This window comes from Cebus imitator, unplaced genomic scaffold, assembly GCF_001604975.1.
Source record: "Cebus imitator isolate Cc_AM_T3 unplaced genomic scaffold, Cebus_imitator-1.0 Scaffold158, whole genome shotgun sequence".
In the NCBI taxonomy this organism is placed as follows: Eukaryota; Metazoa; Chordata; class Mammalia; order Primates; family Cebidae; genus Cebus; species Cebus imitator.
The window spans coordinates 3,143,928-3,163,583 of record NW_016107473.1 but is presented as its reverse complement, the minus strand read 5'-3'; the positions used below and the strand labels follow the sequence as shown (position 1 = coordinate 3,163,583).

Here is a 19,656-nt window from a genome sequence, read left to right as displayed (position 1 = left end):
TCCACGTAAAACAAATTAGTTGATATTTCCTTTCCTACATTTACTGGGCTAAATTAAAGCAAAGCCAAATGGACAACTTTGTTTAAAGTAACAACTAGATCCACAATACTGTTTCTTGATCATTTGATAATAGCTACTCAGTGACCTTGATAAACCAGTTAGGAAGCGGAGGACGTTGCATACAAAATAGTCAGATTGGCTTCCTGATTGGCCCATGGGAGAGCTGTGTGTGCTGGAGGTAGCTGGGCTCAGAGCTCAGGCAATGGCCATTGCTTACTGCAAAGTGGCAGACAACTTGGGCTCTTTACAGAGCCACCCTCCTTGGTGTCACCAATAGGTGAAAATGATAAACAGTGGCACCTGTACATTGCAGCAGTGGTATCCTAACCCTGTCAATGATCGTCTAGGTTAAGCACAGAGCTAGGACCTTTCTCAAAGTGGAAGTGGTGACTGAGACGTGTGTGTCTGGGAGCATTCACATATCATTAGTAAGCAAATCAGATTTAGTTTAAACATTAAAAAAAACATTTCATTAAAAGTAGTAGCAAAAAGGGCTACATTGTACCATTACATATGATAACTGGCACCTTAGAAACTCATTTCACACACTTTAAGGGGATTTCTGACAGTATTTGTTTAATAGCCTAAAAAGTGTTTTCCTGAATATAAACTTAAAACCTCTTGATGATGACTTTTTCTTTAGCTATAAAATTACTATATTCCCTACAAAAGCATTTTAAATGTCAGCTTTTTTTTAATTGTACTTTAGTTTCTGGGGTACATGTGCAGATCACGCAGGGTTGTTGCATAGGTACACACATGGCAAGGCGGTTTGCTGCCTTCATCCCCATCACCCACATCTGTTATTTCTCCCCTCAATATCCCTCCCTGCCCTCCCCATCCCCTGCTGTACCTTCCCTAGCCACCCCAACTGTCCACAGTGTGTGATGCTCCCCTCCCTGTGTCCACGTGTTCTAAGTGTTCAACACTTGCCTATGAGTGATAACATGCGGTGTTTGGTTTTCTGTTCTTGTGTCAGTTTGCTGAGAATGATGGTTTCCAGATTCATCCATGTCCCTACAAAGGACACAAACTCATCTTTTTTTGTGGCTGCATAGTATTTCCATGGTGTATATGTGCCACGTTGTCTTTATTCAGTCTATCATTGATGGACATTTGGGTTGGTTCCGGGTCTTTGCTATTGTAAACAGTGCCACTATGAACATACGTGTGCATGTGTCTTTATGATAGAACAATTTATAATTTTTTGGGTATATACCCAGTAATGGGATTGCTGGGTGAAATGGAATTTCTATTTCTAGGTCCTTGAGGAATCACCACACTGTCTTCCACAGTGGTTGAACTAATCTATACTCCCACCAACAGTGTAAAAGTGTTCCTATTTCTCCACATCCTCTCCAGCATCTGTTGTCTCCATATTTTTTTAATGATCGCTATTCTAACTGGCGTGAGATGGTATCTCAATGTGGTTTTGATTTGCATTTCTCTAATGGCCAGTGATGAGCATTTTTTCATGTTTCTTGGCCTCATAACTGTCTTCTTTTGTAAAATGTCTGTTCATATCCTTAACCCACTTTTGAATGGATTTGTTTGTTTTTTTTTTTTCCTATAAATCTGTTTTAGTTCTTTGTAGATTCTGGATATTAGCCCTTTGTCAGATGGGTAGATTGCAAAATTTTTTTCCCATTCTGTTGGCTGCAGGTTCACACTAATGACTGTTACCTTTGCTGTACAGAAGCTCTGGAGTTTGATTAGGTCCCATTTGTCTATTTTGGTTTTGTTGCCATTGCTTTTGGTGTTTTTGCCATGAAGTCCTTGCCTATGCTATGTCCTGAATGGTTTTGCCTAGGTTTTCTTCTAGTGTTTTTATGGTATTTGGTCTTATGTTTAGATCTTTAATCCATCTGGAGTTAATTTTAGTGTAAGGTGTCAGGAGGGGGTCCAGTTTCGGCTTTCTGCACATTGCTAGCCAGTTTCCCCAACACCATTTATTAAACAGGGAATCCTTTCCCCATTGCTTGTTTTTCTGAGGTTTGTCAAAGATCAGATGATTGTAGATGGGTGGTGTTGCTTCTGAGGCCTCTGTTCTGTTCCACTGGTCTATGTCTCTGTTTTGGTACCTGTACCATGCTGTTTTGATTACTTAGCCTTGTAGTATAGTTTGAAGTGAGGTAGCATGATACCTCCAGCTTTGTTCTTTTTGCTTGGAATTATTTTGGCTCTGTGGGCTCTCTTTTGGTTCCATATGAAATTTGAAGTGGTTTTTTTCCCACTTCTGTGAAGAAGGTCATTGGTAGCTTGATGGAGATGGCGTTGAACCTATAAATTACTTTGGGCAGTATGGCCATTTTCAGGATATTGATTCTTCCCAACGATGAGCATGGAATGTTTTTCCATCTGTTTGTGTCCTCTCTTATTTCATTGAGCAGTGGCTTGTAGTTCTCCTTGAAGAGGCCCTTTACATCCTTTGTTAGTTGTATTCCTAGATATTTTATTCTCTTTGTAGCAATTGTGAATGGGAGTTCACTTCTGATTTGGCTCTCTGTTATTGCTGTACAGAAATGCTTGTGATTACTGCACATTGATTTTGTATCCTGAGACTTTGCTGAAGCTGCTTATCAGTTTCAGGAGATTTTGGGCTGTGACAATGGGGTTTTCTAAATACACAATCATGTCATCTGCAAATAGAGACAATTTGGCTTCCTCTTTTCTTAATATTCTTTATTTCTTTTTCTTACCTGATTTCTGTGGCTAGGACTTCCAATACTATATTGAATAGGAGTGGTGAGAGAGGGCATCCTTGTCTTGTGCCAGATTTCAAAGGGAATGCTTCCAGTTTTTGCCCTTTCAGTATGATATTGGCTGTAGGTTTGTTGTAAATAGCTTTTATTTTGTGATATGTACCATCGATACCTAGTTTATTGAGAGTTTTTAGCATAAAGAGCTGTTGAATTTTGTCAGAGAGCTTCTCTGCATCTATTGAGATAATCACATGGTTTTCGTCTTTGGTTCTGTTTATGTGATGGATTACATTTATAGACTTGTGTATGTTGAACCAGTCTTGCATCCCCAGGATTAAGCCTACTTGATTATGATGAATAAGCTTTTTGATTTGCTGTTGCATTCTGTTTGCCGGTATTTTATTGAGGATATTTGCATCATTGTTCATCATGGATATTGGCCTGAAGTTTTCTTTTTTAGTTGCATCTGTACCCGGTTTTGGTATTAGGATGATGTTGGTCGTATAAAATGAGTTGAGGAGGATTCCCTCTTTTTGTATTGTTTGGAATAGTTTCAGAAGGAATGGTACCATCTCCTCTTTGTACATCTGGTAGACTTCGGCTGTAAACCTGTCTGGACCTGGGCTTTTTTTACTTGGTAGGCTATTAATTGCTGCCTCAATTTCAGCCCTTTTTATTGGTCTATTCAGGGATTCAACTTCTTCCTGGTTTAGTCTTGGGAGAGCGCAAGTGTCCAAGAATTTATCCATTTCTTCCAGATTTACTGGTTTGTGTGCATACAGTTGCTTGTAGTAATCTCTGATGGTAGTTTGTATTTCTGTGGAGTCAGTGGTGATGTCTCCTTTATTGTTTTTTATCTGATTCTTCTCTCTCTTGTTTTTTATTAGTCTGGCTAGTGGCCTATCTATATTGTTGATCTTTTCAAAAAAACAGCTCCTGGATTTGTTGATTTTTTGAAGGGTGTTTTGTGTCTCTATCTCCTTCACTTCTTCTCTGACCTTAGTTATTTCTGTCTTCTGCTAGATTTTGCTCCTGTCTTTCAATTTTGATGATAGGGTGTTGATTTTAGACCTTCCCTTGCTCCTCATATGGGCATTTGTTGCTATGAATTTCTCTGTAGACACAGCTTTAAATGTGTCCCAGAGATTCTGGTATGTTTTATCTTCATTCTCATTGGTTTCAAAGAACGTCTTTACTTCTGCCTTCATTTCATTGTTTATCCAGTCTCATTGGTTTCAAAGAATGTCTTTACTTCTGCCTTCATTTCATTGTTTATCCAGTCTACACTGAGGAGCAGTTGTTCATTTCCCATGAAGTTGTGTGGTTTTGGGTTAGTTTCTTAATTTTGAGTTCTAATTTGATGCCCTGTGGTCTGAGAGACTGTTTGTTATGATTTCCATTCTTATGCATGTGCTGAGGAGTGATTTACTTCCAATTATGTGATCGATTTTAGAGTAAGGGTGCTGTGGTGCTGAGAAGAATATATGTTCTGTGGATTTGGGGTTAAGAGTTCTGTAAATGTCTATTAAGTTTGCTTGGTCCAGAATGCATTGAAGTCCTGGATTTCCTTGTTGATTTTTGGTCTTGTTGATCTAATAGTGAGAGTGGAGTGTTAAAGTCTCCCACTATTATTGTGTGGTAGTCTAAGTCTCTTTGTAGGTCATCAAGGACTTGCTTTATGTATCTGGGTGCTCCTGTATTGGATGCATATGTATTTAGAACAGTTGGCTCTTCTTGTTGTATTGATCCTTTTACTATTATGTAATGCCCTTTTTGTCTCTTTTGATTTTTGTTGGTTTAAAGTCCATTTTATCAGAGACTAGGATTGCCACCCCTGCTTTTTTTGTTGCCCTCCATTTGCTTGGTAAATCTTCTTTCATCCCTTTATTTTGAGTCTATGTGTGTCTTTGCATGTGAGATGGAATACATCTGAATACAGCACACCAATGATTCTTGGCTTTTTATCCAATTTGCCAGTCTTTGTCTTTTGATTGGGACATTTAGTCCATTTACATTTAATATTAATATTGTTATGTGTGAATGATTGCTTTGCCCTTTGGTTGGTGTAATTTCTTCATTCCATCACTGGTCTTTATCATTTGGTTCTTTTTGCAGTGGCTGGTACTGGTTTTTCCTTTCTGTGTTTAGAGCTTCCTTCAAGAGCTCTTGTAGGGCAGGTCTGGTAGTGACAAAATGTGTCAGCAATTGCTTGCCCATAAAGGATTTCATTTCTTCATCACTTATGAAGCTTAGTTTGGCTGGATATGAAATTCTGGGTTGAAAGTTCTTTTCTTTAAGGATGTTGAATATTGGCCCCCACTCTCTTCTGGCTTGTAGGGTTTCTGCCGAGAGATCCGCTGTGAGTCTGATGTGTTTCCCTTTGTGGGTGGCCCGATCTTTCTCTTGGCTGCCCTTAGTATTTTTTTCCTTAGAGATGGCCGAATAAGAGGCAGCTCCAGAAAGCAGCTCCCAGCGAGAGAGACACAGAAGCCGAGTCGTCTCCACAATTCCAAACGAGGGACCAGGTTCATGTTGTGGGTCTGGTTGGACAGTGGGTATAAACCAAATAGGGCAAGTTGAGGCAAGGTGGGGCACTGCCCCACCCAGGAGGTGCATGCAACTGACCGGAGGACGGGGGGATCTCCCCCTCTAGGACTTCAGTTCAGATACAGTGCTCCACCCAAGCCCTCTACAACCCACAGAACAGGAGATCTTCACCAGGGTGAAAAGCCTCAGTGAGCTGCATGAACAGGACAGAACAGCAACTTTGGCCTGCGCAGGGGCTGTCAGCATAGATCTAGGCGGAAGTGCTGGCTGACTCCGAGGAAGCCAAAAAGCCGGCGGGATGGAGCTACCTGCCCCACAGAAAGAAGGGAAACTGAACTGCAGGGAAACAGCCCAAAAGGCAGGACAGTCCCCCCTCACCCCCCGCCTCCCTGCCCCTGCCCTGCATCGCGTAAAACCCAACAGCCTAAAAAACTCTCACTTCAGAATTACACACCCAGAACATCAGTTAGAAAGTGACCAGGAACGATTAAGCTCGGCAGGGGGAAGGGAAGCCACCATTACAGAAGCTGGTCTAATTTTCCTGAGTAAATAAAAGACGCAGCAGCTCCACTGAATCTGCGGCAGCCCAGTAGCACCTCTGCAGGCAGACAAAAGAAAGGCTGCCTCCCCAAGCAGCTACCTGATATCAAAGCTATGTAAATCCAAGAGTTGGGAAGAAACCAGCAAGAAGAATGAAACCATCAAAAACCAGAACGTCTCTCCCCCACCATGAGTTCATGACTCCTCACCAGCAAGGGAACACAGCAGGACGGAGAACGGATTTGATGAATTGATAGAGCAGGCTTCAGAAGGTGGGTAAGAACAAACTTCTCTGAGTTAAAGGAACATGTTCTATCCCAATGCAAAGAAATTAAAAACCTTGAGAAAGGGTTAGACGAAATGCTAACTAGAATAACTAGCTTAGAGAAGAACATAAATGACTTGATGGAGCTGAAAAACACAGCACAAGAACTTCATGAAGCATACACAAGTTTCAATAGCCGAGCAGATCAAGAAGAAAGGCTATCAGAGATTGAAGATTAAATCAATGAAATAAAATGAGAAGGCAAGAAAAGAGAACAAAGAGTGAAAAGAAATGAATAAAGCCTTCAAGAAATATGGGATTACGTGAAAAGACCTAATCTACACCTGATTGGTGTATCAGAAGATGACGGGGAGAATGAATCCAAGCTAGAAAACACTCTTCAGGATATTATCCAGAATTTCCCCAACCTAGCAAGGCAGGCCAACATTCAAATACAGGAAATACAGAGACCACCACCACAATACTCCTCTAGAAGAGCAACCCCAAGGCACGTAATCGTCAGGTTCACCAAGCTTGAAACGAAGGACAAAATTAATGTCCGCTTTTCTTAAAAAAAAACTAATGTGGCAATTTTCTTTATGTATTGCCTTCTAACAAAACAGTCACTCATCTTTAGATCTTAGAATAATCTCTTCTCTTCTCTAGTCATCCTTCTTCTTCCCTTTCCTCTCATTTTTCTTTTCTCTTTACTCCCAGATTCATGCTTTTCTTTCCTTAAAGATTGATTACAATGGTCCCCAGGCCAAGTTCTCTGGCAAACTCTATGTCCCTGGATGGGTTCAGCATTCTGTTAAGAGAATTTTGGGTTCTACTGAACCAAGTCAAGCCATCAGTTTTAGTTTTGTCCATCTTTCACTGGCCTCAATTTTAAAAAGCCAGCTACTGTGTCAGTTTTAAAGTTTAAAAAATTTACTCCTGATGCTCACAAAGCTTGGTTTCAGGATATCTGTCCAATGTATTGCATACTTCTTATAATCTTTTCTACAATAAAAGAAATTCTTTTCATTTGCATGAGAAGATTTTTTTTTCCCTGAAGGATTTGCTTTTCTCAGGCAGCAGAACACCGTGATATTTCCTCCCAAATGGTGAGGAAGGAGGAGTTACAAGGAACTTTACAAGGCAAATTTTTGCCTGTGGAGAGGAAAGAAACCCTAATCCTCTTGGCCTGACTAAATGATTATTATTTCATAAGCCCTTTGCTTGTAAGGTTTAAAGCAGTTCTGTAAGTTCACTTTGCAGAATGTAAGTAAGCATGTAATTTACATCAGACGGGCTCTACCATTCCTTCCACCCACGATTCAGCAAATATTTGTTGAGTGTCACTATGGCCAAACATAAGTGCTGGGGATATGCCAGTTGGACATGTCCCTGCTCCCAAGGGGGTTTGGACAAGAAATCAGACAATTATTATAGAATGTAAGAAGTGTGACAGAACACCCACAGGGGCAACTCACCCAGGCTGGAGGATCTGAGAAGCCTTCTTAGAACAGCAGTGGTGTCCTGGTCCTGCCTCTTACTGGCTTATGAAACTACATGTTAAATTTTTAGGAATTTTGTAAGCCAGTAACAACTGTGTTTGACAAACACATTGTTATTAATAATAAAGTGTTTAGCAAACACATTGATTATTAAAAATTAAGTTGTATAAACATATAAACTATATTAATAACAAAGGTAATATTTACACTAAAACCTTATTACTTTCTAGTTATTTTACTATTATACTATTATCTATGCTCTTGAGGTTAATTGTGTCGGTCATATCTATAAGGTGGAAATATTAAGTCCGGGTGTGCTACTGTGTTCAGTGACATCATGTGGTAGTTTGAAATCCACACAGAGGGAGTAATTACACCACAGAAATGAGCAAACACTACAAATGAGCGTGTTTCCTACACAGATATGGCTCCTTCATATGTTTAAATGTAGGCTGGCTGAGGCAATGACTCCATCAGAACCAAACCAGATCACGTATCTCACATAGAATGGAAGTGTTATGAGCTGGGGTAGGGAGGTGTATTTCTGAGACTGGGAAGAGGCCATTGAAATTTCTCTAACACAACACTTCACTGCCCATGTAGTATGGTTCTATGGCAGGTGCTCTCCACTTAAGTAGGAAGAAGTCGGAAGGAGACTTTTTTTCAGGAGACCAGGAGAGTACCTTCTCTTGTTCCTAAGAATACACACTGAGCGTTAGAGCTGAATTGTGTTTCAATCATTCATTCTTGAGTAGGCTACATAAAATGTAATCTTCTCATCTTTGGCCCTGAAGTTAAAGGGAAAGCAAATCTTAAGATAAATTGCCAAAGATTAGAGATAAAGGAGTTTTCCTTTATCATCAAAAGGAGAACGTTTCTGTTTTATCCCTTTTACATGCAAGGAAAATTAAAACTAGTTCGCTCTGAATGCATGGATGCATGTCATATAAATGCATCATAAGCATTTTTTCAAATCTTTGTTTTATTTTATAAAAAAAGGTGTGTTTCCTCCTCCCCCTGCCCTGTATCTAGCATCTGAAAAATTTGACCCTGTTATCTAGCAATATTACAAACAGAAATAGAACAAACCCCACTTTTATGTGTGCTAGGTAATGAAGATCAAAGAATAAACGATCTTTCAAGGTCACTGTTTCTCAGCGGAATGTGGTAAGTGAGAACTGATAGGCAGAATACAAACTGAATTTGAATAAACTAGAGAAAATATTGTGAATCTAGAAATCATTGAGAATATGCTATTTTTCTTTAGAAACAAAACTAAAGAAGTAGAAATAGAATGTAAAGCTTTATAAACAGTATGGCCATTCACTTTTTTTCTCAGAAATCAGGCAGAAGGGACCAAACTACCTGTCAATGGAGCAGGCCAAGTTTTCTCTCAATGTAAGAATAATGTGGAAATCAGTATTACATGGAAACTCCTCTAAAGCTCTTTGCTGTGGTGGTATTGGTGTGGCCAACAGGCACAGACTAGAGTTGGATTGCTGACACAGTCTCCAGCACCACCCCTTTCCTTAAGCCTGCTTTCCCCTAAAAGCATTGTTCATAGACATTTAGAGATCCATCTCCCTTTCTAAGTGATTCCCTGCCATCAAAAATAACACATCAGTAGGTTTAAATGCAGGGGTATGGATCGCAAATCTGATCTGATCTTAGATGCTAAAAACAACCCACAGACTATCATAGGTGAGGCAAGACCAAAGAGCCAATGCTCTTTAGAATTTAGGTATCATAGATGTTCTTAATAAGAAGAATTAAAATGCTTAGCCCTTTAGGGGTGGTTTTGATTTGACAGATTCCATGCTAAACATTTTACATGGATTATCATTGTACCCTCAAACAACCTGAGTATACATACTACAGTCATTCTCATTTTTAATATGAGTCAATTTATATAGATAAATAATTTGTCCCAAATCACACAACATAAAACAACTAGATTCCATGTCAGTCTCATGTCAAAATCTGACCTGGTAACTGCTATGCTGTCCTAAAGAATACTAGACTAACTTCAAGTACATTTTAAGGTATTTTCTATTGCTTAATGTTAGAAGTCTCCCTGGCATTATATTTTCATGTTCTGAATTCAATTCAGCACAATGTACTGTTTCTTCCACGTGTAAAACAATTGTTAGGAAGACTCTCTGTAGAATGTTAGAATGAATAAGATGTAACTCTTGTCCTCAAATAATTCATGTATCTGGGCAGGAGAAAGTAAGTACAGAAATAATCATAACAAAAGGAATAATATGCTCACTGCCTTATAACTGGCATGTGTAATACAGGGGCTCAAAGAAAAAAAGATAAATGCTACTAGAATAAAAATATATTTATTTGAACCAAATTCTAAACTAATCCTGATATCTGAAAGAAGATATTCTCTGCATCTGAATTCCCAAGATATTATTTATCCCTGAATACTTTGAAAGGAAAAAAAAATCTAGAGAAAAAAGAAAGATCTGGGGATGCTGGAAAAGGAAACCCGTAATAATCAGCAAAGCAATAATGTTCATAAAACTATAAACTCTTGGAGCAGGCAGGGGACATTTAGATTAACCCTTCCTTTTACAGTTGAGGAAATTAAGCCCCAATAGCTAGAGACAGAAGTTATTACATTCTCTCTTCTGTTCTCTTATTATTATATTTTTTTTCATCTTCGTTTGAACTGTAGATTCGGGAAAACTGTCTAGAGAAAATTAAGTCCCTGAAGGCTGTCCTGCTCATCTTTAATGGGCTCTACCCTCGTTGGTAGTAAGTATTAATTGAATGGCTAGTTTAAATTGGAATGTAATAAGTCTTCCTTCTTAATTTAGATTATATCTGACAAACCAATCTTTTCCTAGATTAGATTTGAAATTATTCCAAATATAGTTAAATATATCTAGTGAGATCAGTTTCATCTTCCCTGATAAGATAGGAAAGAAGTTACCAACATGTCTGAAATTCAAAGGCAGAGATTCAAGATTTTTCTCCCTTCCCTTGGGGAATTTCCATAAACCTGCAAAGTTCTGAACTGCTTTGATTTGGGTGAGTAACTGGAGTGGTGAAAGGTGCTGGAATAATGAAGGCTCTTCCCTGCCTTTGATGAAGATTGAAATTGGTGAATGTAGTAAGCTTGGTTGGGGCTTGACGCACTAACAACTACGTTTCTCATCAGCAGGTTCCCTATAGTATGTTGTGGGCAACAGCCCTCCCTTAGATGTCTGACTCCTCAAAGGCTGACGTTTATCTGGTGCTGGTGGGAGGGTAATTATGGAGGTAACAGCATGGCATGCTGGGTAAGTCTTTCTCTTTGAATCTCACAGATCTGGGCTGCAATGCAGTTCTGCCACTTGTTTGTTACATGATCTCAGGCTCTCTACTTAATCTCTAGACTTAACATTTCTTACCTGTATAACAAAGAAATGAATGTTCTTTACAAGAGTGCAGCGAGGCTTTGAAATAAATACATAAGGCATCTAGAAAGACCAAGATGTCACCAGAGCCAGGACTCTGTTTTGTTCTCTGTATTAGTCCATTTTTTCACTGCTGTCAAGAACTGCCCAAGACTGGATAGTTACAAAGAAAAGAGATTTAATTGACCTACAGCTCTCCATGGCTGGGGATGCCTCAGGACACTTAAAATCACGGCAGAGCCGAGGCGGGTGGATCACGAGGTCAAGAGATCGAGACCATCCTGGTCAATATGGTGAAACCCCGTCTCTACTAAAAATACAAAAAATTAGCTGGGCATGGTGGTGCATGCCTGTAATCCCAGCTACTCAGGAGGCTGAGGCAGGAGAATTGCCTGAACCAGGAGGCGGAGGTTGTGGTGAGCCGAGATCGTGCCATTGCACTCCAGCCTGGGTAACATGAGTGAAACTCCGTCTCAAAAAAAAAAAATAAATAAATAAATACATAAAAAATCACGGCAGAAGGAGAAGTAGGCATGTTTTATATGGCGGTGGGAGAGTGTGTGAAGGAGGAACTGTCAAACATGTAACCATTGGATCTTGTGAAAGCTCTCTCACTATCAAGAGAATGGCATGGGGAAAACTGCTCCAATGAGCCAATCACCTCCCACCAGTTCCCTCCCTTGACATGTGGGGAGCATGGGGATTGCAATTCAGAGATGACATTTGGATGGGGTCACAGAGCCAAACCATATAATTCTCTATTGTACTCCTTGTGCCTGGTACTTTGTATTTGTTAAGAAGATACAGCAAATGTTCAACCAATGGTAACTATGGTTGGCACTGTTACTAGGAAATTCTTTCCCCAAAAGGAAATCAGGAAAGTTTTAATATGCTCTTGACCTAGTCTTTAAAAATGTATATGTACATATAATACTGTACAAAAGGTATACAAATGGAGTTTGAAATGAGAGTCATGTTATTACAAAAATATTCTAACTTGGTTATACAACTGGGCATAGCCTATGTATGTTTTGGAAATAATCTCAATATGCCTCACCCCTAACAGCTTCCTTGTGTGCTAAATAGGAGAGAAAACGGATCTGACAGTCCCCATAAAAACAGATCTGAGACAAGACTGGAGCATGAACATCCATGGTGAGAATAAATATTTTCATTTGTCTGTAAATCTCACTTATTTATGATCTACATTATTAGGCAGAAAAAGATTAGCTGTTCCTTCTTCTAGAGTTGGTGTGAGAGTTTGGGGAAAGAGATATCCCATCTGGAACTGCGGTGTGTTCACGTTTGGCCTTCAGATACATATGAGAGAAACAACAATTTTATATCGTGTACTACCAGAACCCTAGGAGAGGTTGGAAGCAATGAATGACAGGGCTGGATAAGAGAAATATTTAATTAGAATGTATCTCATGGAAGTACTAGGCATAGTTGTAAAGGGAATCAGGCAGAAAGACAGGGAGCTTGGGTCCTCCTAGCTTTGCTACCTTTCCTTATCTTCTCATGCAAGTTTTGTTGAAGGCTGTTGAACTTTCTTCTAATACCTAATCTATTCAACAAATATTTTCTGAACCCCACCCTTGTGTGAGATTGACTCAGTAAGCACAGGCATCATTACAATGTATCGATTAGTGAGATGGACTTTGGAATCAGATGCTCTTCTATGCTTTGCACTGTGAGACCTTGGTAAGTCACCTAACTTTTCTGTCTTGGAAAATGACTTTTCTTTGCAAAATAGGGAGCTCTATCTCATCACAAGCACTATTATAAATATTGTATAATAGAAACCATGTAAAAGCATTTAGTACTGTCCCTGGCAGTAAGCATTGAACAAATATGAGTTCGCAGTTATAAATATTGCTCTGCGAATGACTTCTGACAGTAACTGCTTTAATAAATGATTTCCAAAGGAGAAGTTGCTAATCATATCCTTGAGGAAAAAGTTATTTTAATTTCTAAACTTTACAATTCTCAGAATGTCTGGCCCCCTTAGGAGCTAGCTTCTGGCCTCACCTGGAGCTTGCCTCTCAGAAGTTAACCAAATTTCTGGTTATGTAAATACTCAGCCTCGGTCTAGAAATCCAGAACTTCAAATGTGATGAGACGGTTTATCAACAGTGTCTCAGGGTTTCTTTGAAAAAAAAAGATAAGTTCAACCACTCAGTTCTTAGCTAGAATATAGATTTTATACTCTACTTCATGTGTATTATAATTTCATGCATATGGAAAATAAAACTACATATTTCTAAATTTAAAAGTAAATTCCATTCCCTTGCTGAAATAAAATCTCTTTTCAGAATACATCTGTCCCACCAGCAAATTCTGCTGGTGTTTCCCATGGAATTTGTCCAAATTCTAACCACCTTTACTACTCCATGATATTTAAAGATGGCTTTAGTTCTTCCTTAACTCCATCTTCCATAGCAGACTCCTGGCTTCCTTTCCCTCTTTCCTGAAGAATCTGGCTGTTTTCTTCTCCTTCTCCTCTTCGTTAATTCCTTGCATCCTCTTTTCTCTGTGCCAGTACTACCAGACACACTATTTTGTTTCTACCATGTTTTGACCCTTCGTCCTGTATCCTTTCACGTGAGTGGACTCTTACATGCCCTGTATAATCTCTCTCTCTCTCTCTCTCTTTTTTTTTATTTTTTTTTATTTTAAGATGGAGTCTTACTCTCTCAACTAGGGTGGAGTGCATTAGCGTGATCTTGGCTCACTGCAACCTTTGCCTCCTAGGTTCAAGTGATTCTTCTGCCTCAGCCTCCTGAGTAGCTGGGATTAACAGGCATATGCCACCATGCCTGGCTAATTTTTATATTTTTAGTAGCAGTTTCACCATATTGGCCAGGCTGGTTTCAAACTCCTGACCTCTAGTGTTCTGCCTGCCTGGGCCTCCCAAAGAGATGGGATTACAGGCATGAACCACCATGCCTGGCTGCGCCCCCCCCCATATTATTTCTATTCTTAATTTAACATTTCTTACAAAGATATGTTTCATATTAAAGTACATTCATTTTTTAACAGAAATACTGTAATAACGTAGTTGGAAAAATTCCATAACTATCTCTGATTTATATTCCGGTAACAGCCTATCTGACCTCTTGAAAAATTTTTAATGAATACTTGAACTGAACTATAGTTAATAACAATGTATTGTATACTTGAAAATTGCTGAGAGAGTAGATTTTAAGTGTTCTCACCAAGAATAGAATAATAAATATGTGAGGGACAATGCATTTGTTAATTAGCTTGATTTAACCATTTTTCAATATATACATATTTCAAAACAATCTTGTAATATCATATGCATATACAATTTTATTTGTCAATTAAAAATAAATTTAAAGAAGATAATCATTTAGTTAGCCCATTCTTTAAAATGGGCCAACTTACTTTTTCTTTCCCTTTTTTTTTGTCTTTCTAGAGCTGGGGTCTCATCCTGTTGCCTAGGCTGGAGTGCAAAGGCGTAATTATAGCTGACACAGCCTCAACCTCTCTGGCTCAAGTGATCCTCCTGCCTTGGCCTCCCAAAATGCTGGAATACACCCAAGAGCCACCACACCTTGTCTCTTTTTTTAAAATTAGTGGTTTTTATTACTTCACTAGCAATTTCTTAAATGAAACTGTTTTTATGTCACTGAATTGATTCATACTAAGCTACCAGCCTTGTTTTTGTGCCATCAATACAAACGTCAACATAGTGGGGAAAGGCAAATCTTGTCTGTATTATCATAAAGAATACTTTTGATTTCTTAGACAACTCAAAATGGTCATGGGGGCCCCTAGAGTACCGTAAACCCCAACTTGAGAACTGTCATTTTAATTTGCAAAGGTAGTCCACAAAATCATATTATTTCTTCTTTATATTTAGTCATTTTATAGATGAGGATGGAGCACTAAGGGATATTTCAGCACTCAGTATACATTAGGATCATTAGTCTTTGTGATATCAGTGAGTACACTAGACATACCTAAAATCCAGGTCCCATGATATCTGGTCCTGTGTTCCTTTATTAAAGATTTATTTATTTTACTAGGTTTGGATGGACATAGGGAACCAACAGCAATGTAAAGGAGGAACATCTAACTCTCTAACCTCCAACTGTGCCACAACTCAATCAGTTTGTATGGCAGTGAGTGACATTAGTTACCCTGACTTTGTTACACTACAAAACTTTGTGGGTGTGACTTCAGGCACTGGATTCAATATACACAGACTACATTCTCAGAAATAACATTTTTGAAACTTGAAGCTGGCCTCCCAGTCATCTCCCCATGTGAACAGGGCAACTCTCTTGAGAAAGGAGCTCTTTTAATTTTAAGTGAAGAAATGTAACTCCTCAAAGAAAGCAGGGTGCAGGAGGGAAATGACGGGCCACCTGGCAGATGCAAGACAGACTGGTTGAGGACAAATAGTGTAACTATTACAGAAGTGGTTGCTTTTCTTTATCTTTTTATTTTTTTCTTTTTAATCTTTAAGCTCTATTGGACTTGAGAAAGCATGGTTTCTTTGCTTGAAATGGGTCCATTTCTTAACAGTTGTTTGCAGCTCACTCACTGGTGTATTTCATTTTTTTTTCTTTAGTATGCATTCAACAAGCATCTGCCTATAATTTCTATGTGCCAAGTGCTGGGCTATGTTCTAGCTACACACCTGGGATCCTGGTCACTCATGGAGTTTCAGATGAGTGAAGTCAGGAGAAGACTGGTAAGGAACCGATACCAAACAAATACATATATAATAGATGCAGTGACAGATTTCTGTGACAAAGAATTACAAGATGGGCCTACTAAAAGATCAGAGGAGTAAAAAGCATTACAGGACAAAGAAGCTACAAGTATAATCAAAGAACTGAAAGTGAGACCATGTGGCTGAACAAGTAAATAAAAGGGCCACTGCTGTGAAACAAGGTTAGATGATAGGCCAGATAATGCAAGATCTTGCAGGAGGTTTATTCCATCGTAAGTATAAAAGAAGCCACTGAAAGGCAAAGCGGGGGACGGGGGACATGGAGGGAGGTGGGGCGTGGTGCATGACCATATTGATGTTGTAGAAATACTTTGGCTACTGGATGAAGAACAAATTTGAGGGGGTTCCAGAGTGGAAGCCAGAACACCAGTGAGGATGCTGTTGCTTTTAGAGGAACTAAGGCTCGTTGAAAAAATATATATAATCAATGGTAGAAACTTCCTGTTCAAATATGTCCAGGCACTGAGGGAGGAGAAGCTTTTTCCTATGATTTATTATTGTCTGGTGCTATGTTATGTTAATTAATTTACATAATTGCTGGTCTGTTAGGTGTCTGTCTCTCCTCTTAGAAAGTAAGCGTACTAAGGACAGGAATGGTGCCTTGTTCACTCCTGTATCTGCCATACAGAGCACTGTTTGCCACATGGATTCTCAATAAATGCGTGCTGAATGAATGAATGAATGAATGGAATGAAAAGAGTAAAAAGGAATACTTGACTTGGAAAATGTAGGCACACACACCAAAGGAAACAGATACCCACTTGTAAGAAGTTGTGATGGTCTCAAACTGCAGATAATTTTGTCCATGTGTTCCTCATGTCCTATTCTCTAGAGCTGTTTTTAACATTAGCAATCTTAGCACCTGATTACTTGAGCACCAACGGGATACCGTGTCTCTCAAAATAACATTAATTGGTTTCTAGGCAATAGATTTGAGAGGAATAGATGATTGCTATTTTTTTCCACAGGAAAGAAAGAAAATGGCCTTTCATGGAAACCCCAAATGTGCTATTTCCCCAACAGATGATGGTAATTTGGAGCATCCTCCTTTACACAGGCTACCCTGAGTTCATTAAAACCCCCAAAAAGGCCTATGAAACTCTCAGATCTATCTCCCAGGGAGAAAAAGGGACCCAGGCCAGATTTTTTCTTCCCCTTCATCCTAACAGTTCACTCTGAAAAGCCCAAATCTAGTTGGATTCATGCTTAGCCAAGGAGCCCTGGTAGGAATCTGTGGCTCTTTTTATCTAATCTGCAAGGTCTCTCTACCACCTGTCCCCTCCTCCATGATTTTATTTGAAATCTCTTCCACAAAGGATTTTAAAAATTAAAGAAAGCTAATCATGCAACTCTTTTCCTGACATATTTTAGTGCGAATGACTTTCAATTAAAATGCAATCACTCAGTCACCAGGCTTAAAGGACTGATATAGATTTGGTTAGTGTTGAAACTGTCATGAAACACTAACCAAATCTATATCAGTCCTTGTGCAGTCATCACTATGGGAGAAAAAAGCTGATGAAGGACGAGGCGAGAGACCTGCTGCAAATGTCTCCGTTTTGCTTAAGGTGGGTCCTGTTTATCTTCAACTGGGTGGAGACAAGTAAAAACTGTGCACCTGGCTTACGTGTTCTGCAGCTGCAAACCCAGAAGCTCTGTCTCATATGATTTGTGAAAATGTGCTACTCTTTTCCTTTTCATGTGTGCTTGACTTCATACAAAGAAGCATTTTCCCCTGAAGATTCATTAATGAAAGTTACACTGTAGTCTTAAAAGGAAGTCAGATGGGATGTTTAATTATTTACAATTGAAAATATAGAACATGTGCCTGGTTTCTGCACAGCCATATATATAATTAGAAGTTACTAGAGAGAGAACAAGGTGAGGGTGTGCAGACATTTCAAACGTTAAAAAGAAAATTCCCCCCAAATTGATCACAAATGTGAGGGATTGGTCAATATACTTGGGGCTCTCTGAAACTTTTTGGCAGCCCTAATTTCTTTGTGATTGAGTAGTTGCAAGTTAAAAAATTGCTTCCCTTCTCAATGCCATTTTGTTAGACATTTTTAATGAAGTAGCAAATTTGTGGCTCAACAGGAAAAGCTCACTGACAGCATTTTAGAATTTATAAGCCCAGCTGACATATCCAGTTACTTCGTCTTTAGGTTACCACACCTGTATAATGTACATGTATTGGTAGATATATTACTAATGCAAATACCTTTGCAGACACCTGCATGCTGTTTTCTTGCATGTTCATAATGGCTTCAGAAATCTTGACATCTATGGGGTCCATGACCGACTCAATGTTGAATGGCCCCTCCAGTCGCTCTGCCACCAAGAGCATTGCATCTGTTAAAATACAGGAACATGATTTATTTGTGAACTGGGAGCTCCAAGTTCTCAACCTGTGTTTAAACGTTGTTAAAACAACTGGATGAAAAATAACCGTGCATTCGCATTTTTAAGTTTGCTTTCATATAGTCCAAAATAAAATAGATGACTGAATCTTATGAACGTATTTTGTTTGGAGATTCAAAATTGTTTTATATGTCTAGAACCAGGGCTGAACATAAGAAAATTAGTCCAAATGCAGAATGTTGAATATATCTAGTGATTCCACATGAAGTAAAAACAGTATTAGTTCAAGGATCAACTGCATTTAGAAAATGAGGTCCCACCTATCTTCTTCTGGAGGCTGGGAAAACAGAATAGGAGGGAAGAAGTGCTGATTTGTGAATTTGTATGCAAAAATGTCAAGACCCCATTAAAGCATATCTACCTGTGTGAAGCATTTTTGGATCTCTCAAGAGGTATCGATCTGTCTAGGTGTGATCACACTACGCAGCATTCTCTGAATGCTATACTTTTCATTCATTGTGGCACTGTTTACAATAGTACAGACCTGGAACCAACCCAAATGCCCATCAATGATAGACTGGATAAAGAAAATGTGGCACATATACACCACGGAATACTACGAAGCCATAAAAACAGATGTGTTCATGTCCTTTGTAGGGACATGTATGAATCCGGAAAACATCATTCTCGCAAACCGACATAAGAACAGAAAACTAAACACTGCATGTTCTCACTCATAAGTGGGTGTTGAAAAATGAGAACACATGGGCACAGGGAGGGGGACATCACAAACTGGGGTCTGTTGGGGGTGGGGGGCTAGGGGAGGGATAGCAGGGGGTAGGGGGTTGGGGAGGGATAACATTAGGAGAAATACCTAACGTGGGTGATGGGGGGATGGAGGCAGGAAACCACCATGGCATGTGTGTACCTATGTGACAATCCTGCACAATCTGCACATGTATCCCAGACCTTAAAGTATAATAAAAATAAATAAACAGAAAAATAAAGAAATTACACCGAACTGAATTGAACTCAGTATTACCTAGAAAGATTTAGTTTTCTATTGAAAACGTCAACTGTATTCAGAGTCTAAAAGCTACTGTGACTTGGGGGAAAAAGAACAAATTTTTGGATTGGATCATAAGGACTTAACATAGAGTCAGAGTTTAAAGTTACGGGGTTGAAATCATCTCTGAGCAGGTTCTCTTGTTTAAATTAAAACGTTGTCTCCTCTATCTCCTCTAGCAGAGCTTATCTTCCTTTTTTTTTTTTTTTTTTTTTGAGATGGAGTCTTGCTCTGTTGCCCAGGCTGGAGTGCAGTGGCGTCATCTCAGCTCACTGCAACCTCTACCTCCTGGGTTCAAGTGATTCTCCTGCTTCAGCCTCCTGAGTAGCTAGGACTACAGATGCATGCCACTATGTCCAGCTAATTTTTTGTATTTTTAGTAGAGATGGGGTTTCACCTTGATAGCCACGATGTTCTTGATCTCTTGACTTCATGATC

At 39.2% G+C, this 19,656-nt stretch overlaps 1 protein-coding gene across 2 annotated transcripts in view; it reads right to left on the bottom strand.

Moving 5' to 3' along the window:
- The window catches only part of GPC6 (glypican 6), a 1,185,705-nt gene that overhangs the window by 99,277 nt on the left and 1,066,772 nt on the right, over positions 1-19,656 (bottom strand). For both annotated transcript variants that reach the window (XM_037743890.1, XM_017543582.2), the window contains exon 5: positions 18,013-18,143. In XM_037743890.1, coding sequence (XP_037599818.1) covers positions 18,013-18,143 — 131 coding nt within the window. The remainder of the gene's footprint in view (positions 1-18,012; positions 18,144-19,656) is intronic.